The sequence below is a fragment of the Thamnophis elegans genome, chromosome 4, assembly GCF_009769535.1.
Source record: "Thamnophis elegans isolate rThaEle1 chromosome 4, rThaEle1.pri, whole genome shotgun sequence".
NCBI lineage: Eukaryota > Metazoa > Chordata > Lepidosauria > Squamata > Colubridae > Thamnophis > Thamnophis elegans.
In genome coordinates this window covers 45,668,875-45,694,598 of record NC_045544.1, presented here as the reverse complement: position 1 = coordinate 45,694,598, position 25,724 = coordinate 45,668,875, and the positions used below count along the sequence as shown (strand labels likewise).

At 48.1% G+C, this 25,724-nt stretch overlaps 1 protein-coding gene across 1 annotated transcript in view; it reads left to right on the top strand.

Annotated features, from left to right (window-relative positions):
- The window catches only part of MAP3K5 (mitogen-activated protein kinase kinase kinase 5), a 138,092-nt gene that overhangs the window by 52,412 nt on the left and 59,956 nt on the right, over positions 1–25,724 (top strand). The window contains 4 exon segments of the mRNA XM_032216952.1: positions 12,632–12,825; positions 14,172–14,340; positions 17,380–17,486; positions 19,119–19,289. Of these exon segments, the coding sequence (XP_032072843.1) occupies positions 12,632–12,825; positions 14,172–14,340; positions 17,380–17,486; positions 19,119–19,289 (641 nt within the window).

Sequence of the window (25,724 nt, the reverse complement as noted above, 5' to 3'; positions counted from 1 at the left end):
AAGTCATCTTGCCGAGTTTCTGCCCACGCCCTTCCCACACGTGTGAGCGCTCTTGGCACACACTGGATTTTTGGCGGGCCCTGAAGGTCTACCTCCACCGGACCTTGGACTTCCGTCAGTCTGAGGCCTTGTTCATATCTTTCCAGCCTGGTTCTCTGGGCAAGAAGGTCACCTCCACCACTGTGGGAAGATGGTTGAGGGCATGCATCGCCTCCGCCTACGAGGGCCAGTCTTGGGTGATTTCACGTAACATCACTGCCCACTCTACGAGGAGTGCCGCCACCTCGGCGGCCTGGGCTACCCAGGCTTCGATCGAGGAGATCTGTCGGGCGGCTACGTGGTCTTCATTTTCTCCTTCCGTCAGACATTACAAGCTTGATGTATTTGCCTCGGCTGAGGTGGCCTTCGGCAGGAGAGTGCTCCAGGCAGTTGTTCATGCGAATGAATCCCAGGACCTTCTTTCTGCCCGCCCCGATGGACAGTAACTTGGGTATGTCCCATTGCTTGGACTCTCCAAGCTGTGCACAGGAGAAAGACCATTGGCTTACCCGAGGGGTCCTTCTCTGTGCACCGCGGGAGAGTCCAACCCACCCAGTTTGTCCCGGGATACGTGGTGACATTATCTCCTGACCCATGAGAAGCTCGGAAGGGCTTCTCCCCATGATAGCACTTGGCGTGCTGTGTTGAATTAGGAGAAATTGATCAACCCGTGTTTGCCAATCTCCCAGGCCCATCCTGGATAGTGCCTCTTTTGCCGATCTCACCATTCTCTCCGCCTGACTATTGGAGGCCGGATGGAATGGCGCAACCAGGGCATGTCTGATTCCCTGTGCTGCTAAGTAAGTCTTGAATTGCATGGCCGTGAATTGGGGCCCGTTGTCAGAGATCAGGACATTGGGCAGGCTGTGTGTGGAGAAAAGTCTCTGTAGGACCTTGATGACAAGGTGGCGCAGTGGTTAGGGTGCAGTACTGCAGGCCACTTTAGCTGACTGTGATCTGCAGTTCAGCGGTTCAAATCTCACCGGCTCAAGGTCGACTCAGCCTTCCATCCTTCCGAGGTGGGTAAAATGAGGACCCGGACTGTGGGGGGGGGCAAGTTGCTGATTCAATTTGCTAAAAAAATTTGTAAACCGCTTAGAGAGGGCTGAAAGCCCTATGAAGCGGTATATAAGTCTAATAAATAAATAAATGACCGCTTCTGCCATGGTAGAGGTCATGAGGACTACCTCTAGCCATTTTGAGTAGGCGTCCACAACTACCAAGAATGTCTGGCCATGAACTGGGCCAGTGAAGTCTATGTGCACCCTAGACCATGGTGCTTGAGGTCGCTCCCACTCCTTAGCGGGCGCCTCTGGGGGAGCTGGTCTGGACTCCTGGCACGGTGTGCAGGTAGCCACCCATTCTTCGATCTCCCTGTCCATGTTAGGCCACCACACGTAACTCCTAGCCAAATACTTAATCCTGACAATTCCAGGATGCCCTATGTGTAAAGCCTCTAATACTGCAATGTGCAGTTTGGGTGGAACAACAACCTGGTCCCCCCATAGCAAACAGCCACTAATAACAGACATTTCATCTTTTTTACAATAATACATTTTGAACTCAGACCCAACAGGCCCCTTGGGCCACCCCCTCCACACCCAGTTCAAAACTTGTTTGATCGTGAGTCTCTTGCAAAGTGGCGAGCAACATCACTAGATGAGACAGGACCAGTCTCTAAGCAGTCAATGAGAAGGACTGGCGTCTCAGGGGTAGGGTCTGCAAGCAGTTCAGGCAGTGGGCAGTGACTCAAAGCGTTGGCATGCCCCAAGGTTTAGCCTGGTCAATGGATGGGGCGATAGGTGTAGGCTGTGAGGAAAATAGTCCATCTGGTCATTCGCGGTGGCAATGACACAGGAGTAGGCCAGTAGTGGTTTGAGGTCCATGATGAGTTCAAAATCACGGCCGTAGAGGTACTCATGGAACCTTTTTACACTGGCCACTGCAGCCAAATTCTCACAGTCCAGCTGGCTGTAGTTTCTCTTGGCAGCGGACAAGGTCCTTGAGTAATAGGCTATGGGTGCCTCAGTTTCATTTGGCATGCGGTGGCTGAGGACAGCTCGGATGCCAAACAGGGAAGGGTCACAAATTAAAACAAGTGGCAGGGTATGGTTGTACTGAACCAGGAACGTGTCTGCTGACAGTAGTCTCTTCACTACGGCAAATGCGGCTGCTTCGGCCCTCCCCCAGGACCACTTTGCAGTCCTCACCAAGAGACAATTTAAGGGCTCAGCAACGGTGGCTTTCTGTTTAAGAAAGACACTGTAGAAATTAAAGAGCCCGAGGAACGCCTGCAGTTTGGTCTGATTGCAAGGTGTACGGGCGTCCTGGATTGCTTTAATTTTTTTAGTGGTCGTGTGAATCCCAGAGCCGTCGATGAGGTACCCTAAGATACCAAGATTTCGTCAAAATAGGGGACGACTCCTGGAATCCCCTGCAAAAGCCGTTCTATGACGCTTTGGAACAGTCCTCTGAGCGCCGTGGTGGCGGCTGCCATGCCCCTTGGTTGGGCCTCTGCTGGTGGTTAGGTTGGCTTCTGGGCTTCCAGGTCGTTGTGGGGTGCTCGCTTCTGCAGACTGTGGCGATGTGCCCCTTTTGCTCGCAGTGCTGGTAGATGGCGTAGCGGAAACAGCAAAACGATCTGGCATGGTCTCCTCCGCAACTTGCGCAAGGTGGGAAACGCGGTTCAAATTTGTGCGCCGGCTTGGTGCGGTCACTGCGCATGCGCCAACTGTCATCTTCGCTTTCTAAGCCCTCGGCCTCTATAGCCTCACGATGTACACGTGCACACTTTCGCGTGCCTTGTGGAGTGCTTTGGCACTGCAGGGTTTCTGTATACTTAACAGCAAATTCGGATGCCCTGCCTTTGTCCAAGGCAATTTGTAGAGTGAGATTAGATTTGTCAAGTAATCTCCTCTGTAAATTAATGTCCCGCACACTGCATATGATGCGGTCAAGTATGAGTTCGTCTACGTCTCTGAACTCGCAGTACGCTGTGGCCTTTCTTAGCACTGCAACATACTCGTTAATCAATTCGTCTTCCTTTTGATTGCGAATATTAAATTCGTCCCAGCGGATGTGCTTAGACGGCTTGGGAGCGTAGTGTGTCCTCAGCGTCTTTTGGAGCACTGACCAAGCGACCGATCGGAGTGGGGTTGGCTCAGATAGATCTTTGGCTGTTTCGAACACTTCCCATCCACAATAACCCAGGTACATGTTCTTCTTGCGGCCTTCAGAAAGGCCCATGAGGTTGTTGGCTTCGAGGAAACAGTCAAACCTCAGCATATACGATTCCCAGTGCTCAGTGACTAGATTGTACGGAGTTGGTGGGGCGTGCATGGCCATTTTGTGTTCTGAGGGGTTTTTGAGTTTGCCGCTCAAAAATGGCTGCTTGAAGCCAGGCTGAGCTCCGGGCTGGATTTACAATGCGCATGCGTGAGAACAGGAATGGCTGCCGAGCCTCATCGCTCCGACTGCTAGAGGTTAATAAGAGACCAGTCTTGGCGACCAGGACCCCTGATATGGTAACTGAGGGGTTCCTGCGGGGCGCCAATGTTCGGGCCTTCCAGGGAGGGGGCTGTTTGAGGAGGGGGCTGCCTCTGAGCGGCTCCGGGACAGCGTTACCTCCCTCGGCGTGGTTTCTCTCGTCGGCCCTTTTGATCAGCTGGGAAGCGGCGGCGGCGGCTCTGTGTGAGAGACGGCGGTTTCGGCCCCGCTGCTTTGAGAGGTGCCGGACTTTCCCTTTGATTGGGCAGCACCGAGGGGTTGGTTTATGCCCCGAAGAGGGGGTGGGGAGCCCAGGAGAGATGCTTGGACCGGACTGGGAGGCAGAGGAACCGGTTTCCTGTCCCCACCGCAGCTCTGTTGTCTCCCCCCCCCTGCACTTTGGCGCGGCGTTTTTCTTCTACCTCGCCGCTGTTCCTGCGGTGCTTTATGCTGCCTGACTATTTGCCTACTTGGACTGGGACTGGGACTTTAGAAATTCAACGACGGGTCCACTGTGGCGGCCAGTACCATCAGCTGCTGCCACTGCCTCAGGAGTGTTGTGCTGACCAGTACTATTGCTATTTACTGAGTTACCTTGCATCAGGCACCATTACTCTGGAGAGGCAGCGTGCTGGGAGCTTGGACTCCCCCCCAGTGGCCACTATTGGTGCCTTTCTTATTTCTTTGTCGGGGAGAAACAGGAAATTATCCAAGGCTTTTTTCAGCAACTATATAGTAGGGAAGAAGTTTCTGAGGTCCAAATTAAGGAATTTTTAGATAATGCAAATCTACCCAAGATCTCAAATGAAGCAAAAGGGGTACTGAACCAAAAGATAACATTAGAGGAACTAGAAAAGGCAGTTAAAAAAATGGGAAACAACAAAACCCCTGGCATGGGTGGTTTGCCAGTTGAAATCTATAAATCTTTTTTGAAAATTTTAGGACAAGAGATGATAGCAATATTTAATGCTGTCTTGACGGATTCTATTGCACCGAAATCATGGGCCGAGGCTTATATAACCCTTTTGCCTAAAGTTGGAGCTGACCGTACCCAAATTAAAAACTATAGGCCCATTTCACTTTTGAATGTGGATTATAAAATCTTTGCAGCTATATTGGCAGATAGACTCAAATTTTTCCTTAACAAATTTATACACCCTGATCAGAACGGCTTCCTGCCGTCAAGGCATTTGAAAAACAATGTCAGAATTATTTTGGATGCCTTAGAATATTATGAAGCTCGGCCAGATAAACAAGTGGCCTTTATGTTTCTTGACGCACAAAAGGCTTTTGATCGGGTAAATTGGAATTTTATGTTGTCACAACTAGAAAACATGAAGTTTGGAGAAAGTTTTTTAAATGCAATTCGAGCAATTTATGTACGACAAACTGCGACAATATTGGTAAACGGAGAAGAGGCGGGTGACATTGTGATTGGTAAAGGCACAAGACAAGGATGCCCGCTATCCCCCCTACTGTTTATCCTCACATTAGAACCCCTTCTTAGAATAGTGAGAAGCGATACACAAATTAAAGGGTTACGAGTTAAAGCTCAGGAATTCAAGGTCCAGGCTTTCGCTGATGACCTTGTTTTTATCCTGGAGGACCCTACGGCGTCTGGGATACAACTTTTATGTAAAATAGAGGAGTACGGTAGGATAGCGGGGCTACGTATAAACAAAGAGAAGACAAAACTGTTAATTAAAAATATGACTCTGAACCAGAAAAGGGAAGTACAAAGCCTGTTAGGGATCAACATGGCCCACAAAGTACAATATTTGGGAATTTGGCTGACGGAGAGATGTTCCTCTATCAAGGTAGATAACTATATGAAATTGCTACAACAGGTATCCAAAGATATGACTAATTGGAGTAGCAAACAATTGTCTCTGATGGGCAGGATCGCAACAGTCAAGACATATGTATTACCAAAATTTTTGTTTTTGTTTCAAACGGCACCAACTAAATTGGACAAAAAAATTTTTAAATCCTTGGAGACAATAGTGACACAGTTTATATGGCAAGGCAAGAAAGCACGAATTAAAGCCCAAACTTTACAAAAACGCAGAGAACTGGGAGGCTTCGGAGTACCCAACTGGGAAGCATACTATAACGCAGCAATCATGACATGGGTGAAAGATTGGGTGATGTTGAATAGAAGGCGCCTATTGGCTATAGAGGGACATGACCTCCCCCAGGGATGGCATGCCTCCCTCTGGCAAGAAAGAGACACCCCCCATAGGTACTTCATGGGACATTATATTCGGAAGATTTTGATGGGGGTCTGGGAAAAAATGAGGAAAAAATATTATCTTAGGGTTCCGTGTTGGTTGGCACCATTAGAGGCCTTAACGCATCCGAGTTTATTTAATTGGACAAGAAACATAACATATAAAGATATCATGACAGAAGAGGGCAACATGAAAACAAAGATGGAATTAGAGCAACAGGGCAGGAATTTGGAATGGTGGGAATATTTACAGGTTAGAAACAGGTTTAAAAGTGATGAGGCACGTTTCGGGATCTACCCAAACCCTCAGGGGCTAGATAAGATCTTGTTTGGTGGAGACAAAAAAATGTTATCGAAGATCTACCAATTTTTGACCTGCCAAGATACTAATGAAGAGATGGACAAAAGCCTTCTAACAGTATGGGAGAGAAACCTAGGTTATGAAATTGAAATGGGCAAATGGTGGGATCTATGGAGTAAGACCATTAAACTTACAACTTCTACTGCATTCAAAGAAAACATATACAAGATGGTTTATAGGTGGCACTTCCCCCCAACGAGATTAGCTAAGATGTTTCCTGGGTTATCTCCATTGTGTTGGAAATGTGGAAGAAAGGATGGCACATTCTACCATATTTGGTGGTCCTGTACTGAGGCCACGAAATATTGGAAAAGGATTAAAAAATGGTTAAAAGAGGTTACCGGGGCAAACATTGAATGGAGACCTGAGAACCTGTTACTAAGCATCAAACCAGATAACATAAGCAGTTCAATATGGCATTTGAGCCTGCATATAATTGTGGCCGCAAGAATAACCTATGCACAACTTTGGAAATCCACCACTATACCGCCGGAAGATGTTTTAATTAAAAAGATCTACGAATGTGCAGAAATGGACAGAATGACGGGTTGGCTGAGGGACAAAGGAGAAACAGAACATTATCTTAGCTGGAACCTATGGTATATGTGGGCGACTAGGAGAACAGCAGGGACTTAAAATGGGGAAAGTTAACATAGGTACCGTAATAGATCCCTGAATCTTGCAATGAGAAGATGTGGCTTAGAGACCTAATAATGAGGAAAGAAAGAAAAACCGGGCTGTGAATGACTGTCACCGTGGGGGGGGGAGGGGGGGTTGTATGTTTAAAACGGCATTTGTATCTGTATGCTCTACTTTATATTGTTATGTATGATTTGTCTTGTTTATGTCGTTGTATCTATGTCGCTGTATTGTTTTTTCCGTTTTTTTAAAGGTAATAATGTTTAATAAAAATTATATTAAAAAAAAAAAAAAAAGAGACCAGTCTTGGCGACCAGGACCCCTGATATGGTAACTGAGGGGTTCCTGCGGGGCGCCAATGTTCGGGCCTTCCAGGGAGGGGGCTGTTTGAGGAGGGGGCTGCCTCTGAGCGGCTCCGGGACAGCGTTACCTCCCTCGGCGTGGTTTCTCTCGTCGGCCCTTTTGATCAGCTGGGAAGCGGCGGCGGCGGCTCTGTGTGAGAGACGGCGGTTTCGGCCCCGCTGCTTTGAGAGGTGCCGGACTTTCCCTTTGATTGGGCAGCACCGAGGGGTTGGTTTATGCCCCGAAGAGGGGGTGGGGAGCCCAGGAGAGATGCTTGGACCGGACTGGGAGGCAGAGGAACCGGTTTCCTGTCCCCACCGCAGCTCTGTTGTCTCCCCCCCCCTGCACTTTGGCGCGGCGTTTTTCTTCTACCTCGCCGCTGTTCCTGCGGTGCTTTATGCTGCCTGACTATTTGCCTACTTGGACTGGGACTGGGACTTTAGAAATTCAACGACGGGTCCACTGTGGCGGCCAGTACCATCAGCTGCTGCCACTGCCTCAGGAGTGTTGTGCTGACCAGTACTATTGCTATTTACTGAGTCACCTTGCATCAGGCACCATTACTCTGGAGAGGCAGCGTGCTGGGAGCTTGGACTACCCCCAGTGGCCACTATTGGTGCCTTTCTTATTTCTTTGTCGTTACTTTGTCATCTTCACCATCTTCTTAATTGGCACCTATCCACCCTTCCTACAATTGCAGCCCTCAGAGTTTTACACCTACGAGCAAACTATACCGGCTCAATCAGCATTACCTCTTGCTGTCCCAGTGACACCACTCCAGCCACCCATATCCTACTTTTTACTACACCTTTGGCAACCCGGATTCAACATCCTTGGCAGTCCTTTTAACCATGTAGACTTTTGGGACTTTTCGACCTTGTCAGAGGGGGGGAAACGCCATCCTCCCCCCCCCCCTATATACCCTCAGTGGATTGGAGCTGGGCTCTTAACTATCTTATTAACTAACTGCCATAGGAAGGGAGAGGAGCGGAGTACCTCTCCCCCTCCCCCTTCTCACTTTCTTCCATCCTAGACTTGCGCAATTTTAGTCTCCGCATTTTATGAGTGAGGTGTGAATGATGTGACTGCTGCTGTATGTGCCCACTTTTAACCCCTATTATTGTTGTATTTCTCTCTGTGTTTTAAATTGTTAGTGGGGAGTGAATGGCGCTGTGATTGTGTATGTCTGAGTAGGCTGGGGCCTTGTCCAGGTACCCTCTATACTGAGTGCTTTGCAGAAGTATCGGGGGCCTGGGTCAATCCCAGCCGCAGGATGCTTGATTCGAAGGGCCTGCTGGAGCACGCGGGGGTTATGGGGGTGGGTGGGGGGACCACGGACACGGGAGTGGGCCGGAGCATTACGGTCTTAACAGGGAGGGGCAGATATGGCGGGGACTTTAGGGCAGGCCATTACCGGGGAAGGAGGGTTCGCTACGTCACAGAGATCCCTCCTTCCGGCCCTACGAGTCCCACTCCAAGGCCAGATGGTGTGAGTAACCAGGACCCTGGTCTCAGGCTGCTGTCGCTAAATGCCAGGTCGTTAAAGCATGTAGTTCATAAAGCTCCTCTCGTTCGGGACTTAATTTTAGACAAGAGGGCAGACCTGGCATGTATTACTGAAACCTGGCTGGGCCCGGAGGGAGGAGTCCCCCTCGTAGAGATGTGCCCAGAAGGCTTTCAGGTGCTTCATCAGCCGAGGGCCCAGGGAAGGGGTGGGGGTGTGGCCATAGTTATCCGAGAGTCTCTAGTACCTCGTAGGATCCCTGCTCCGGAGCTTGTCGGGTGTGAGTCCCTGCTGGTGAAGTTGGACCTCAAGGGTCAAGTGGGTTTGCTGCTAACGTACCTGCCTCCCAACAGCGTTGCAGCAGCCCTCCCCTCGCTCCTCGAGTTGGTAGCCGAGCTGGCAGTTGAGTTCCCCAGGCTTATGGTTCTGGGGGATTTCAATTTGCCTTCGCTCGGTGAACACTCTGATGGAGCGCAGGAGTTCATGGTTTCCATGACAACCATGGGCTTGACCCAAGTAATTCGGGGCCCAACCCACTCGGCGGGTCACATGCTCGACCTCGTATTCCTCTCGGAGCAGTGGAGTTGTGATCTTGGTCTGAGGGGTAGTGAGATCTTACCCCTGTCATGGTCGGACCACTACCTACTAAGGCTTGACTTTCGGAGACCAAACCCCCACTGTAGGGAGGAGGAACCGACCAGGTGGTTCCGCCCCAGGCGACTTATGGACCCCTCGGGGTTCCAGACGTAGCTTGGGGTTATTCCTGATACTCTCGCCCACAGTCCGGCGGAGACTCTGGTTGCTGCTTGGAATTCGGCAGCGACGGAGTCTCTTAACTGGATTGCGCCTCTACGGCCGCTCCGAGGCAGTGGATCCAGGAGAGCCCCTTGGTTTACTGAGGAACTCCGGGAGATGAAGCGCAGAAAGAGACGCCTAGAGCACAAGTGGAGATCCAGTAAATCCGAACCGAACCGAGCACTTTTAACATCTTGCATCAGAGAGTACATCCGGGCAATTAGGACGTCAAAAAGAACTTACATTACCACTCTGATTGCTTCCGCTGAGTCGCACCCAGCCGCCCTGTTCAGGATAACCCGCTCCCTCCTAAATAGGAGGGATACGGGTGATCCTTTGCAGGGCAGGGCTGAGGATTACGTCCAATTCCTCGCGGATAAAGTTGCTCGGCTTTGGGCGGACCTGGACTCCAACTCTGCAGAACCAGCCGAGGCACTAAGGGATAATTTGGTAGGTCATCGCTGGGTTGATTTTCAAGCTGTTACCCCTGAAGACGTGGACAAGGCCATGAGAGCTGTAGGTGCCTCCACATGCGTGCTGGACCCGTGCCCCTCCTGGCTGGTTGTCAACAGCAGGGAGGTGACACGGGGCTGGATCCAGGTGGTTGTTGCCGCCTCCTTACGGGAGGGGGTCTTTCCCCCCGCTTTAAAGGCGGTGGTGGTAAGACCCCTCCTGAAGAAACCATCTTTGGATCCAGCCGTTCTAAACAACTATCGTCCAGTCTCCAACCTCCCCTTTGTGGGGAAGGTTGTTGAGAAGGTGGTGGCCTTTCAGCTCCAGCGGTCCTTGGAGGAAGCCAGTTATCTCGATCCATTCCAGTCAGGCTTCAGGCCTGGCTACAGCACAGAAACCGCTTTGGTCGCATTGACCGATGATCTCTGGAGAGCCAGGGATGTAGGCCACGCCTCCATCCGGGTACTCCTTGACCTCTCTGCGGCTTTCGATACCATCGACCATGGTATCCTTCTGCGACGACTGCGGGAGGTGGGGGTGGGAGGCACTGTTTTACAGTGGTTCTCTTACCTCTCGGACAGGTCGCAGTCGGTGTTAGCTGGAGGGCAGAGATCGACCCCTAGGCCCCTAACATATGGGGTGCCGCAGGGTTCGGTCCTGTCCCCCCTTCTTTTCAACATCTACATGAAACCGCTGGGCGAGATCATTCGACGGCACGGGATAAAATACCATCAATATGCGGACGATACACAGTTGTATCTGTCTGCCCCGTGCCAACTCAATGAAGCGATGGATGTGATGAGCCAGGGCCTTGAAGTCTTTAGAGACTGGATGGGGGTTAACAAGCTTGTACTCAACCCAGATGAAACCGAGTGGCTGCTGTGCTTCCCTCCCACCAATTGGCCAAGTGTTCCATCTCTCAGGCTGGGGGGTCAAATATTACGCCCCTCAGACAGGGTCCGCAACTTGGGAGTCCTCCTGGACCCACAGCTGACTTTCGAACACCATTTGTCGGCTGTGACCAGGGGGGCATTTGCCCAGGTCCGCCTGGTGCACCAGTTGCGGCCCTACCTGAACCGGGAGGCTCTCACAATAGTCACTCGTGCCCTTGTGACCTCTAGGCTGGAATACTGCAATGTGCTCTACATGGGGCTGCCCTTGAAGAGTATTCGGCGACTTCAGTTGGTCCAGAATGCGGCCGCGCGAGCGATCGTGGGTGCACCTCGTTTCACCCATGTAACACCCATCCTCCGCGAGCCGCACTGGCTGCCTGTTGATCTCCGAGTGCGCTTCAAGGTGCTACTTGTCACCTACAAAGCCCTACATGGTATTGGATCTGGGTACTTGAGAGACCGCCTACTGCCAATAACCTCCACTAGGCCGATACGATCCCATACGAATTCCATCGGCCAGCCAATGTCGGCTGGCAATTACCCAGAGGAGAGCCTTCTCGGTGGCTGCTCCGACCCTCTGGAACGAACTCCCCGTGGAGATTCGTACCCTCACCACCCTCTAGACCTTCCGCATCGCCCTTAAGTCCTGGCTGTCCCGACAGGCCTGGGGCTAAAGATTTCAACCCCACTCGAATTGTATGACTGTTGTGTTTTTAATGCTGTATTGTTTTTTATATTATGACTTGTTTGTCCTCCCTCCCCTTGAGTTGTGAGCCGCCCTGAGTCCCCCCAGGGAAAAGGGCGGCATACAAATAAAGCATCTCAATCTCAATCTCTCAATCTCTACTTGCTGGATTGCTATGCTCTTTTTGGTTCGCCTAGTTGCCTTCCAGTCCCATCCTCGTCGCCAGAGTTAGATTGGGTAAAGGAAGGCACACTCAGGCTTAGGCAACTATGTACAAGGTTCAGTCTGACAGCAGCCCTTTTATAGAGAGCTGTCAGACCCATCGACCAATGAGATTGAATCTCTATTCCCGCTGGAACAGAGGACCTTGGTGGAAACCATTATAACAGTTGCTAATATCTTGCTAATATTTAACACTTTACATTATAATTAATGTATATATTATAATACTTATATAATATAAGTCATTTGCGGAAGGAATTTTTTTAATATTGACCATCAATAACTGCTGAAGGGAATGGGTTGAATCTGGTCAGAGCATATGCTTTACAATATCTATTTAGAGTGGCAATAATAAGCTTATTTGAAGATACTGTAAATTGAAGTCTGCAAGGTTTATTTAGCATGCAAATTGCTCTTGTGTAATAGCAAGATTTTTTTCTCGTGATATCTGTGTTCCCTATGCTATCAATTAAAATTACAGTTCCCTTTCAGTTCTACAAAGAATATCCATCATGTTTACAACAGTAAAGGATAATATAAAGGTCCATCTCTATAATTCCTTACTCTTGCATAATCCAAATATTTGTTCCCCTGCAAAGCTTCCTTATGTCCAAACTTGTCTGATGTGCAGGTTAATCTTTCAGTAAAAGTACTTGGAAGAATTCCCTCCTTAAATAGCAATGTTCTGCCAATTCTTTCCCAATCTGATTACTAACATAAATAACAACTCCAGATACATTTGATTATAGTATCCCTCATCCCCAATCACCTCCAATATACATTTCAGGACATATAAGAATTGTAGTCTACCACATCTGGATACCAGTGTGGGGAAGGCAGGGGCATCATGATTTCAATAGTATAGTATAATATAATATGAAAATTATATTAGGTGCTAGTTACGTTCTACCAAGTATATCGATTTTAAGATTACCTTATATATGTTATTTACATTGCTAAGCCTCTTCCTCCTTTTCTGCAGATGTGCACTGGCAATTATATATTTGTTCCATATATGATAACTCCCCATAACAAAGTCTATTGCTGTGACAGCAGTTTCATGAAGGGATTGACTGAATTGATGCAACCCAACTTTGAACTGTTGCTGGGACCAATATGCTTACCCTTAGTTGACCGCTTTATTCAGCTCTTGAAGATGGCACAAGGCAGCTCAAGGTATGGAGTGTCTTCAGCTGTAACATTAAAACTTGCCATAAAAAAGAAAACCACATGTCCCAATAATTGTAACAGACATAGCATTTGATAGTAGCAGCCAAGGGACAATACATAACAGGAATACCAGAATAACAGAGTTGGAAGAGACTTTGGAGGTCTTCTTGTCCAACCCCCTGCTCAGACAGGAAACCCTATACCATTTCAGACAAATGAATATCCAATCTCTTCTTAAAAACTTCCAGTGTTGGAGCATCCACAACTTCTGAAGGCAACTTCTGATTAATGGTTCTAATAATCATATTCATGTCTATCAAGAGTACTTTCATATTAGGATAGATACTGTATTTTTCGGAGTGTAAGACGCTCTGAAGTATAAGATGCACCTAGATTTTGGGGAGGAAAACAAAGGAAAAATATCTGCTTCTGCCTCTCAGCAATTTCCTCCTTGCAACAAACAGTACAGACAATATACACTATTGGTATTGCTATATTTCAGAATATACTTGTACAGATGCTGTTAAAATTCACCTGCTTTCTGGAAGTATAGTTATTCTCTGCTATTTAAAAGAATAGCACTTTTTAAAACAATAGCACTGGGCCTCTTCAGATCAAGCATTTATTTTAAAAAGCTTCTTCATTTTGTTAAGTTGCCTAGAATAATAATAAAGCAGTCTTTAAAAAATAAGTCTAATAATTTGAACATTCTATAGGCATTTATAGTTGTTGACTTACCTCCTTGCAGCAAATAGCCTGATTAGCACAAGAAAAACAAATCTGCCTGGTGAAAAATGACTTATGAGTAAAATATGTAGCCAGTGACAGGTCTGTCAGATAGTCAGTAAACTGAATTAAATGACAATGCTTACATTCCATGACTTGAGAACATTTGAGGAACTTTTGACATGTCATGGATCGTAGAACAAGTCAATTCAACGTTTTCAAGGCACAAATAAGCAAGATCAAATTGTCATATTTTGGATACATTATGTGAAGACCCAACTCCCTTGAGAAATCTACAATACCGGGAAAGCTGGAAGGAAGGAGAAAAGAGAAACCGAAATGGATAATCTGATAACAGAGTCAATGGGTACATTTTGAAAGATCTGAAGGCCCAGGTTAGGGGCAAATTATCCTGGAGAAGCTCCATCAGGGTGGTCACTGAGATTCAGCACCAACCTGATGGCACTAAATAAACTAAATCATTACATAGTTCATATTTGCAATCCTTAATTAGGTCAATATTCCTGGTTCAGTTTTGCCCATTGTATTAGTTGCTCTAAAACAGACAGCCATGGGGCTCTTTTGTAACATTGAGGTTTATAATGACTATTTCTTTTCCCTTCTAGCCAATACTTCAGGGAATCAATTCTTAATGATATCAGAAAAGCTCGTAACTTGTACACTGGGAAGGAATTAGCTGCAGAATTAGCCAGGATAAGACAAAGGGTGGATAACATTGAGCTTTTGTCTGCTGACATCGTGATAAACCTGCTGTTATCTTACAGGGATATTCAGGTAAGAATCAAATGCTTAATTTAATTTTATTACTTCAATTAACTCTGTTTCATCAACATATGAGGGGGCCTTTATTCAATTCTAGTCAGCATAGGTCATTGCAACATTTTATGTACCCTAAGTATTCTCTTAGTCCTTACTAAGCTTTTTGGTCACCCTACCCACTTAATCCCCAATTCCCTGAGCTACAAATTATTTTTTTTATATGCCAGCAAAGTACAGAATCCTCCCAGTTTGCTAGACTTCCATTTTTTTGCCTGCATAAAACAAGCACTCATTCCTGAAAAGTGCAAATAGAAGCGAAACAAGGGAGAGTTTGTAAAGAAATTTACAGTGAATGCTCTTTTCTAAAAATAGCAGTCATTGCTACCAAACCAGATTTTCCACAATTTTTCTTCCATCCCCCCCAGTTTTTTCCCCCTCTCAAAGGGTTTAGTTAGGTGGTGGGTGGGCAGGGGCGAGAAAGGGATAATTTTACTTATTTAGAAATGTATAAATGTGTGGGAGTTCAGTCTCTAAATTTACTGCAGAGGGATTTAAATTATCATATTTTTAAAGGCTATTTCAGAGATTCTTAGAACAAATGCTTGACACAGAATGGATTGGGGCCACAGAGTGCTTTGGGTAGATGGTCACTACCACATATGCTCATGGTAGCCTGAAAGTATTCCGAATAGTTGGCTATTAGGCTATTAAATAGCCAGATTTAATAAATGAATGTTGTTACCATGGCAACTGTGTGCATTTACATTATCCTTAGAACTGTGAAAAGGGATATAGAACGTCTAATATTCAGATTTTTTTTAAAAAAGTAGAATCCATTTTGCATATTGGGGGACATTATATTATAAGTGCAATGACAAAGATTCAGCAAATTATGTGAGTAGATTCCATTTCTACATGATACCCTGTCTTGCTATCACATATTCAGATTTCAGATTTAGTTTATTTGTATGCCGCCCTTCTCCGGGAGGGACTCAGGGCGGCGAACAACTCAAAAGGGGAAAAGGGGAAACATTGAACACAATACACGTGATTTAAAAAAACAAGAATCATACAGCCACACAGGTCGAGATGGGAGGGGAACTCATCAACCCCAGGCCTGCTGGCACAGCCAGGTTTTGACGGCTTTCCGGAAGGCCTGGAGAGAGGTGAGGGTCCGAATCTCTGCGGGGAGTTCGTTCCAAAGGGCTGGAGCTGCCACAGAGAAGGCCCTCCCCTGGGTAGTAGCCAGGTGGCATTGGCTGGTGGACGGAACCCGGAGGAGGCTGACCCTATGTGATCTAACGGGTCTTTGGGAGGTAATTGGCAGCAGGCGGTCTCTCTAGTACCCAGGTCCAATACCATGAAGGGCTTTATAAGTTATGACTAGCACTTTGAAGCGTATCCGGAGACCGATCGGTAGCCAGTGCAGCTCGCGGAGGATAGGTGTAACGTGGGTGTACCGAGGTGCACCCACAATCGCTCACGTGGCTGCATTCTGGATGAGTTGAAGTCTCCGAATACTCTTCAAGGGCTGCCCCATGTAGAGCGCATTGCAGTAGTCCAGTCTTGAGGTCACAAGGGCATGAGTGACTGTTGCGAGTGCCTCCCGGTTCAGGTAGGGACGCAACTGGTGCACCAGGTGAACCTGGGTAAATGCCCCCCTGGTCATTTGGCTTTTTAAAAAACAACTGAATTTCAGATGGTTTTCTTAACACTGCTATACTTCTGAAGTCTGCACTCAAAAGCACATGATACAGTTGATGGTCCAGTAACCCATACTGAGGAGATTATTAAGCATATGAAATTTTATCTTTTGACTATAGAAATGTCGTGTCTGGTTTATTGTCTTTTTTACTATCATCATTTCAATAAAGCTTACCCATGCTTCTGTTAAACTGATTGAAAGTAATTTGGATATGAAGTTAAATCCTTCATTATTTCAGGCAGAACAGCAAGGTGAACAGGCCAGACAGTGGAATATGTGCTGTCATTTGTGGGGTGGTAAGGGAATGGCTTAGAAAGATGTTGCATTATGGAAAAGGAAAACATGTTCCAGAAATGATTAAGCATAAATAACTGAAACTGCCACAATGAAATAGGCATTATAAGGCATTGAGAGAGTGAAAAATAAAATAACATTATTAATGACATGTCAATCTATGTAGAAAATCCGACAGGGGTATGTGATGTGAGAGTTGAGGTTAATTGAACTCAGCCTGCTGTGTTCTTTGAGATTTTTGATCGCATTGTTGCTACAAAGACTTGATTTGCTTATGGAAACATTTCATATCAAAATTCAAAATATATTTCCAATTGCACAACAAGGACGGAAGGAAGGGCGGGAGCTATAATATCTGTATGTTTTTAAATCTCACACTGATCAAAACTATCACTACTCTTGAATCACATGCAACATTAAGAAATGTCAGATCTTTCAGTTGCCTTTTAAAAGTTTGAAAACAAAAAAAAAGCAGTTGCCTCTTTCTGGATTTAATTAGAGTCAGCTTTGTACACCAAAAGAGTATAATGTGATGGCTCGGTGATTAAGATGCTAAGCTTGTAGGTTAGAAAGCTGTCAGCCCAAGTTTGAGACCTGAGCGTCACGCAACAGGGTGAACGCCTGTTTTTGCCTAGCTCTTGCCCACCTAGCAGTGTGAAAGCATGTAAATATGAGTAAATAGGTACCTTTTCAGTGGGGAGAAAACCCAGAGCTCTGCAACTTCATGCTGGCCACATGATCACGGAAATGTCTTCAAGACAGTGCTGGCTCAATGGCCTTGAAATGGAGATGAACGCTGCCTTCTAAGGTCAGCAACAACTAGCAGAGTAAAACCCAAAGGTATTCCTGTCTTTTGTAGATGAAAGAGAACTGAACGGTGCTATGACCAATACTATTATTGTAGGTCCCAACTTAGGTATTGCATCCATTCCGTATGTAGTTTTAATTTTTTTTCAGGCCACAGGAAGACTTAGATAGTTTGTCTTTTTTTTTTCCTTTTTGGCCTTATCTGAGATCATGTTTTAATAAATTCTTTTATTTATCTTTTTTGGAAGGATTATGATTCTATTGTCAAATTGGTAGAGGCATTAGAAAAACTTCCAACCTTTGACTTGGCTTTGCATCATCATGTGAAATTTCATTATGCATTTGCACTGAATAGGTAAGAACTTTCCTTTCTCTTGAAACTACAGTGTTTGATGGCAGTTTGTCCACAATCAAAATATCCTTCCATTTTTTCTATAACAAAAACCCCCAAATACTACTGGCATTTTTTCATCTGGTGTCTCTTGCTTCTACGATAGGTAGATTTGCCTTTCCATCTTGACTTTGGCTTTCTATCACCATTAAATTTATTTTCTGCAGTTGGAACATACTGTGTTTCATCGAAAATAAGACAGGGACTAATTTTCTTTTGACAATCCCTCCCCTGAAATAATCACTTGCCTTATTTTCGGGGAGATCTTATTATTTTTGAAGAGCAGGAGGAGGTGAGTGTGGTCACCTCATGGCTGCTGCTCTGTTGCAATAATTTTGGGGAGGGCTTATTTTCAGGGGAGGGCTTATTTTAGCACATGCACTCAAAAGCCCAATTGGGCTTATTAAAGAGCCGAGGTGGCGCAGTGATTTAATGCAGCACTGCAGGCTACTTCAGCTGACTGCAGTTCTGCAGTTCGGCTGTTCAAATCTCACCGGCTCAGGGTTGACTCAGCCTTCCATCCTTCCGAGGTGGGTAAAATGAGGACCCGGATTGTTGTTGGGGATAATATGCTGACTCTGTAAACCGCTTAGAGAGGGCTGAAAGCCGTATGAAGCGGTATATAAGTCTAACTGCTATTGCTATTGCTGCTATTATTATTCAGGGAGGTCTTATTTTAGGGGAAACAGGATAGCAAAAGCCTGAAGAGACCAATGTTTATTGAATGGTCTGTGAAACAAGCTCAAAAGCATAGCACACAAATTAACATTGCTTGGCCTAGAAAAGAAGCAGGCACAGTGGAGCTGCAAACAAAATGATACAGATGTGCATGATTCTATTATTAGATGTTCAACTATGATAGTGAGACATAATCTAAAAATGAGGGAGAAGGGCAAGAATGATTAAGTATAATTTTCCCTTTTATACATCAATGTTTCAGACTATTAATGTGGTACAGTATAGTACAACTTTGACAGCTGACCAATCACCTTTGGGATTCTTTAGACAACTGGTTTTTATTTGGGATTTTGTCTCCAGCAATTTCTGTCTGTCCTCTTAAGATAGCACAGAGTGGAGGCACTCCCAGTCTCTTCAGTGAAACCAGTTATTGGAAGTATACCTTCTCTATTGTGTAGTTTGCTCTCTGGAACAGCTTCCATGCCTCCCCCCCATCAAACTTCACACTCTTAGGAACAAGTTCCTAAGTTTTTCAAAAAGTGACTTTGCTTCCCATGTTAGGTTGTTTCTTGAACTTACGTAAGTTTTCTTTTATAATGTGACAGGTGATTCCTCCCCCCCCCCCCCCCGGAATATATATCCTTTTCTTGAACTCTCCCCACTTCTCATCTCTTTTTATTCATATCAGCCACCGAGTTATTTGAGAGTCAGGCAATCTAAATAAATGAAGTGAGTTTCCTATAAAATATTTCTCTAGAAAGTGCAAAAGAAGTTGTTTTGAAATGAACCATGTAAATATCAGTCAAAATTCTTCTCCCTGGTCAGACATATTGCATCATCTTTGACATGTGAAGTGATAATGCATTAGGACTATTGCTATGGAATATTCAATTGGTGTTTTTTTTTTAAATAACACAGACGAAATCTACCTGGTGACAGGCAGAAAGCTCTAGGTATCATGATACCTCTAGTGGAGCAAGAGAGCCAAGTTGCTTCTGATATGTACTGTCTTGTGGGGCGAATTTATAAAGATATGTTCTTGGATTCTGGGTTTACAGACACTGAAAGTCGAGATCAAGGAGCTTTGTGGTAAGTACCACTTTACCACGTGTCTGTATGAGTTTATTTTTTTGATGTTAAAAATGATGTTTTGAAGTTGTGTTTTATTCTTCAAATGCATTTCTGAAGCAGTCTTATATGTGGATTAATAAATATGGGTAGTCCTTGGCTTACGACCACAGTTGAACCCAAAATGTATGTTGGTAAGTGAGACAAATTCTCCAGTGCACTGCTCAGAGAGTCCAAATGCTGGGTTAACACAGCCTATCTGCCCTTGGACTGAGTGATGTTTTTGTTGACCACGCCTCCCTTTGCCTGCGCATGCTCAATTCGAAAACTCAGTCCGCCCGAGTTAGGACTGTTTTGGGAGAGCTGCAGTCTAAGGTCAGATAGGCTGGAAAAAGTTTCCCAATTTGGACCACGTTTAAATTCTCAGATAGAGGAAATCACGCTTCTACATCAGGTCTGTCTATTTGCCTCCATTGAGGCTTCTGTCGCTTTAAGAGAAGGGCTACCGGGCTTCCCTGCTGTTACTGCAGTGGATTGGAAAGGCTTGCACAGCGGGGGCTGGCTAGCTACGGGAGCAATTAGTGGGATAAACCAAGTTCCCTGTTGGAACAGGGGCGTCCCAGGGGGAGGAAAGGTCCAGCGAAGGCTCTGAGAAGGCTCTAAAGCCGGCGAGCCAGATTGCTAGGATTTTCTCGCCTGCTCCATTGTGCCTGGCAACAGCAGCGACGGCTGGAGCCTTCGCGCGCTTTTCAGGGCTGGAAAGAGCGGGAAGCGGCTGCGCGCGCACCCCCGCCATTTTGGATCGCTCCGACTCACTGTGCAGAGTGGCAGAGAGCGGAGCGTGCGAGCAGCGAGGACAGCAAGTCGGAGACCGCTGGAGGAAGCCAGGAGGACGAGCCAGCCAGCCCAAGAGGAACCTCAGCCAGCCCTCAGCGACCGCAGAACGCTGCAAGGAGGCTGGGGACTAGCCTGGGGAGCTAGCTAGTCTCTCCCTCCGGAAAATAAGCTAAGTCTCGGGGAACCGAGGGCGGTGGGAGGAAGGAATCCGACCCCAAGGCGGCCCTTCCCTCCTGTAGATTCTGCCAGCGCTTTAGGACCGCAAAGGCCAGTGCGTGCCCATCCCAACTCCAGCTATCTTCCAGGCCTCGTGGGGACCTGAAATGGCTGAGGAATGCAGGGAGGCCTTAGGGGAACAGGTGGGGCCCTCCAGCAAGCACAACAAGCTGGATCCCTCTGGAAATCAAGGCAAGGGGCACAAAGGCTCACTTGAAAGGGCTTCTCCAAGAGCCACAGTGGATCCCAGGGAGGTTTCAAGGCCCCATCAGCCAGAACCTAGCCCAGACCGTCGCAGCAGGGAGTCAGCTTCCCCTGATCGTGAGGCCCAATCCCCCGGGGAAAGTGAATTCTTGTTTGGGGATAACTATGCATCCAGGGATCCATCTCCTGTAGCATCTTGGGGGTACCCCGACTCCCCTAGCTCCTCCATTGGAGAGGAGCGAGATTCTGTCCAGAATTCCCCCTTTGGGAAGGGTGGATCCAACTCAGGCAGGCCTAGCCAGCGCAGGCCCAGTAAACAAAAGAGAAAAAGGGGAAAAAGCCCGGCTCTTTCTGATGAAATGAGGGAGGTAATTTCTTTAGCCATTTCCCAAGGGATAGCTGAAGGCATTAAGCTCAAGGGCTCTCGCAAGGGCAAGGCCCCAAAGGAAAAACGCAAACCTAGGGCCTCCACTTCTAAGGAGCCTGTATCCTCCTCTCCATCTTCAAGCCCCTCTCACTCTGGGCTCTCAAGTTCTGAGCAGGAAGAAGGGGAAATTTTCGCCCTCTCCGAAGACGAGAGCCCTACCCCTGACAAGCCAAAATTCTCTGGCCTGTTTCAGCCGTCATTATTCAAGTCTATCTTACACAAAGCCATGACGGCCACAGAGTTAGGCCCCATTTCCAAACCTGAGGCCTCTCAGGCTTCCACTTCCAGGGATCTGAAGCATGGGTTATTCAAGGAGACAGTAGAAACTCCTGAGGTTATTCCTGTGCCAGACCTATTTATGGACGCTGTGCAGCGCCAGTAGCTACAGCCAGGCACCCTGACCAACCCCAGTGGGGGGGATAGAACTCTATATGCAGTAGAAGATAAAATGGAGGAAATCCTCAAATTCCCAGAAGTAGATGCCCCAGTCGTGTCTCTAACTTCCAATTCCAACCTGCCAGCTGAACTCCTAGAGGGACTCAAGGCAGAAGATAAGAGGTCAGAAAAGGCGTGTCAGAAAACACACATGGCGTCTGCCTGGGCCATCAAGGCATCCACCTCTGCCTCCTTTTTTATTAGGGCCACTCTGTTCTGGCTGCGCCAACTCAGGTCCAGACCCCCGCCCAGGAAATCTAGGTGGCGCCATGAGCTGACCAAGATTATTACCGCTGTCGAGTATTCGGCGGATGCCACCTTGACAGCAGCAAAATTCTCTTCCAGAGCCCTAGCTTCCAATATCACCTCCCGCCGCCTTTTATGGCTCAGGCATTGGCAGGCCGAAATGAAGGCCAAATGGAAGCTGGCATCGGCCCCATTTAAAGGGGGTCTTCTGTTTGGAGAGGCCCTGGACAAGTTTGTCACCGAAACCAAGGACAAACGCAAGATTCTTCCTGCAACCTTTAAAAGAGGTGACCGGAAAGGGGCGGGGTCCTTTCGTAAGAGACCCTACAGGAGCCAGGAAGCAGGGCAAGCTTCTCACCCTTCCTCCTATCAGAGGCCCTTTCAGGCAGGGGGGGATAGGCACCAAGACAGATCCTTCGGGGCTCGTGCCAACCAGTCCCAGTCTTCCTTTCGGACAACATTCCGAGGAGGAGGAAACAACAGTGGTGGATCCTGGCCCTTTCGTAAAGGAAAGTGACGGTCACAGGGATCCCCCCATCGGGGGTCGGCTACGGCTGTATGCCGACAGGTGGGAGGAGATAACATCGGACAAGTGGGTCCTCAACACCATTCGCAGAGGCCTTGTCCTGGACTTCCTAACCTTTCCCCAAAGAAAGTTTATCCGCTGTCCTTCCCCCAGGAACCCAGAAAAGAGGGAGCGCATGAGGGCAGAAATCCGCCATCTCCTAGAGATAGAGGCGATAGAGCCAGTCCCCAGGGATCAGCAGGGGAGGGGCTTCTATTCGATCCTCTTCCTAGTGCCCAAGAGTTCAGGGGGGTGGAGGGCCATCTTGGACCTCAAGAGCCTAAATCAGCATCTCGCTTACAAGAGGTTCAAGATGCAGTCACTCCACTCCATCCTGGACTGTGTGAGGGAGGGGGACCTATTGACATCAATAGATCTCAAAGAGGCCTACCTGCATGTCCCCATCCATGCGGCCCACAGGCGGTTCCTGAGGTTCTGTTCGGAAGGGAAGCATTTCCAGTACAGGGCACTTCCCTTCGGGCTTTCATCTGCGCCCAGAACTTTCACCAAAATTCTGGCAGTGCTGGCGGCTCATCTCCGCAACCATCCGGTCCGTCTAGAATGTTATTTAGACGACATAATCATTCATTCTCTCACCACCAAGCAGGCACACCGTGATGTTTCTCTAACTGTGCAGACCCTGCAGCACCATGGTTTCTCTGTCAACATGGAGAAGAGTCAGTTCCGGCCATCCACCTGTATACAGCACCTGGGTGCAGTCATCAACTCCACCTCCTGCCAGGTATTCCTTTCTCTCGACCGGCTGTCCAGCCTGAGACGCAGAGTGAAGCACTGCAGCCTTGCCAGGTCGGTACCCATCATTCAGCTGTCCCAGCTCCTGGGGATTATGATATCGTGCCTGAAGGTGGTTCCCTGGGCTCGTCTTCATGCCAGGGAGCTGCAGTGGTTTCTGCTGCCAATGCAGAGAGCCAAGGAAAGCAACTCACTCAGACGGGTTCGGCTCCCACGAAAGGTGATCCGATCTCTGGCATGGTGGAGATCCAAGGCAGTCAAGAAGGGCTGCTTATTCAAGGAGCCGGAGAGGCTAGTTGTCACCACGGATGCCAGCCTCCTGGGGTGGGGCGCCCACTGTCAGGGCCACCTAGCCCAGGGACGATGGACTCAGAGGGAGGCTGCCCACAGCATCAATTGGCTGGAGCTGAGGGCAGCTCGACTCGCGCTGAGAAAGTTCGCCGCTCTAGTAAAAGGGGCTCACGTACTCTTGATGACAGACAATGTGGCGACCAAAGCGCATATAAACCGACAAGGGGGCACTCGATCAAAGGCCCTCATGCTCGAGGCAGAAGCGCTGGCCAGGTGGGCGAAACGTCATCTGGCTTCTCTCAGTGCAGATCACATCTCTGGCATAAGCAACCGGGAGGCAGACTGGCTGAGTCGCCAACGCATCGACCACTCGGAGTGGCGCCTGCATCCGGACCTGTTCCAGCAGATCGCGAGGAGATTCGGCAAGCCACAGGTAGACCTGTTTGCCACACACAACAACACGCAGCTCCCACCCTTCTTCAGCCGCTACCACTCGCCCCAGGCGGAGGGAACAAATGCCCTGAGGTCAGCGTGGCCTCAGGGACTCCTGTATGCCTTCCCTCCACTTCCGCTCATTCCTCAAGTGATAAGCAAGCTCCTGACCGAAAAGGCAGACCTCCTTCTGGTGGCTCCCTTCTGGCCCAGAAGGCCCTGGTACGCAGACCTGGTCAGTCTCTCAGTTCAGAGGCCTTGGAGAATCCCCCGGGACAAAATTGCCCTCAGCCAAGGGGCCATCGCCCATCTGAAGCCCCAGTGGCTGCAGCTAGCCGTTTGGCACTTGAAGGGGAGCTCCTGAGAAAGCAAAAGTTCTCTGACCAGGTCATTCGAACAATCCAAGCATCCAGGAAACCCTCTACGACTAGAATCTACGATGCCACCTGGGCCGCCTTCTCACAGTGGTGCAAGACTAGAAACATAGAGGCCTCCTCAGCCTCGATTCCTCAGACACTAGACTTTTTGCAGGAGGGTCTGGATAAGGGCCTTGCGGTCAGCACCCTCAGACGCCAGGTTGCAGCGTTGTCTACCATCCTGGCAAAGGGCTCCTCTCACTCACTGAGTCAACTCCCTCAGATCAAGAGCTTTCTCAAGGGAGCAGCAAACATCAGCCCTCCAGCTGTTCACCGGTATCCGTCATGGGACCTTCCATTTGTGCTTAAGGCCCTGACCAAAGTCCCATTTGAGCCTTTGAAAAAGACCAGTCTGCGCCACCTCACCATCAAGACTGCTTTCCTGGTGGCCATTACATCCGCTCGCAGGGTTTCTGAGCTTGCGGCGCTCTCTGTCAGGGAGGATTTGTGCGTAGTTCACCCGGACAGAGTAATATTGAGACTTGATCCGTCATTTGCTCCGAAAATTAACTCTCTGTTCCACAGGACTCAAGAGCTTATTTTGCCCAACTTTTGTCCCCATCCTTCTCACCCTAAGGAGCGTGAGTGGCACAAGCTGGACGTGAGGCGGGCCGTGCGCACGTATGTAAAGAGAACAAAAGACTACCGCCGGTCAGAGGCCTTCTTTGTCTCCTTCCTCCCTGGGCCGCAAGGTCTCCTCTCACACTGTGGGACGTTGGCTACGTGCCTGCATCAAACTGCCATATGAACACCAGGGCAAGACGGCTTCGAGACGGGTCACCGCTCACTCCACCAGGAGCGCCTGGGCAACCCAGGCTTCTATCCTAGACATTTGTAGAGCGGCCACCTGGGCTTCCCCCACGGCCTTTATTAGAAACTATAAGATTGACACCTTTGCCTCAGCCGAAGCCTCCTTTGGCAGAAGAGTATTACAAAGAGTGGCTGAAATGCCAGAGGCTCCGGCGCTTCTCCACCCTGGGACTCAATAGCTTGGGCATGTCCCAGCATTTGGACTCTCTGAGCAGTGCACTGGAGAAAGATCGTTGGCTTACCTGAACGGTCGTTCTCGGGGCACTGCGAAGAGAGTCCAAACCCACCCGGGTGTTTGTATTTTGAACGACGTGGTTGTATTGACTGTAATGTTTACAGGACGGTTCCTTCGTTTTCGAATTGAGCATGCGCAGGCAAAGGGAGGCGTGGTCAACAAAAACATCACTCAGTCCAAGGGCAGATAGGCTGTGTTAACCCAGCATTTGGACTCTCTTCGCAGTGCCCCGAGAACGACCGTTCAGGTAAGCCAACGGTCTTTTTGACCAATTTTATGACCTTGTGTACCACAATTCTTAAGTGAGTCATTGCTGTTGTAACATGATTGTTAAGTGAATGTGGCTTCCCCATTGACTTTGCTGGTCAGAAGGTCGCAGAAGATGGTCACATGATCCACACTGCAACCGTCATATATATTGTTATGTTTAAATTTTGATCATGTGACTATAGAGATGCTGCAACAGTCGTAAGTGTGAAAAACTCATATAGTAGGGATTGCTAGCCTATTGCAGCCTCTGCAAGCCCCATTTTTCCCCGTTTGCTGCAAGGAGGTAAATTGCTGAGAGGCGGAGGCACCCAAATTTTCA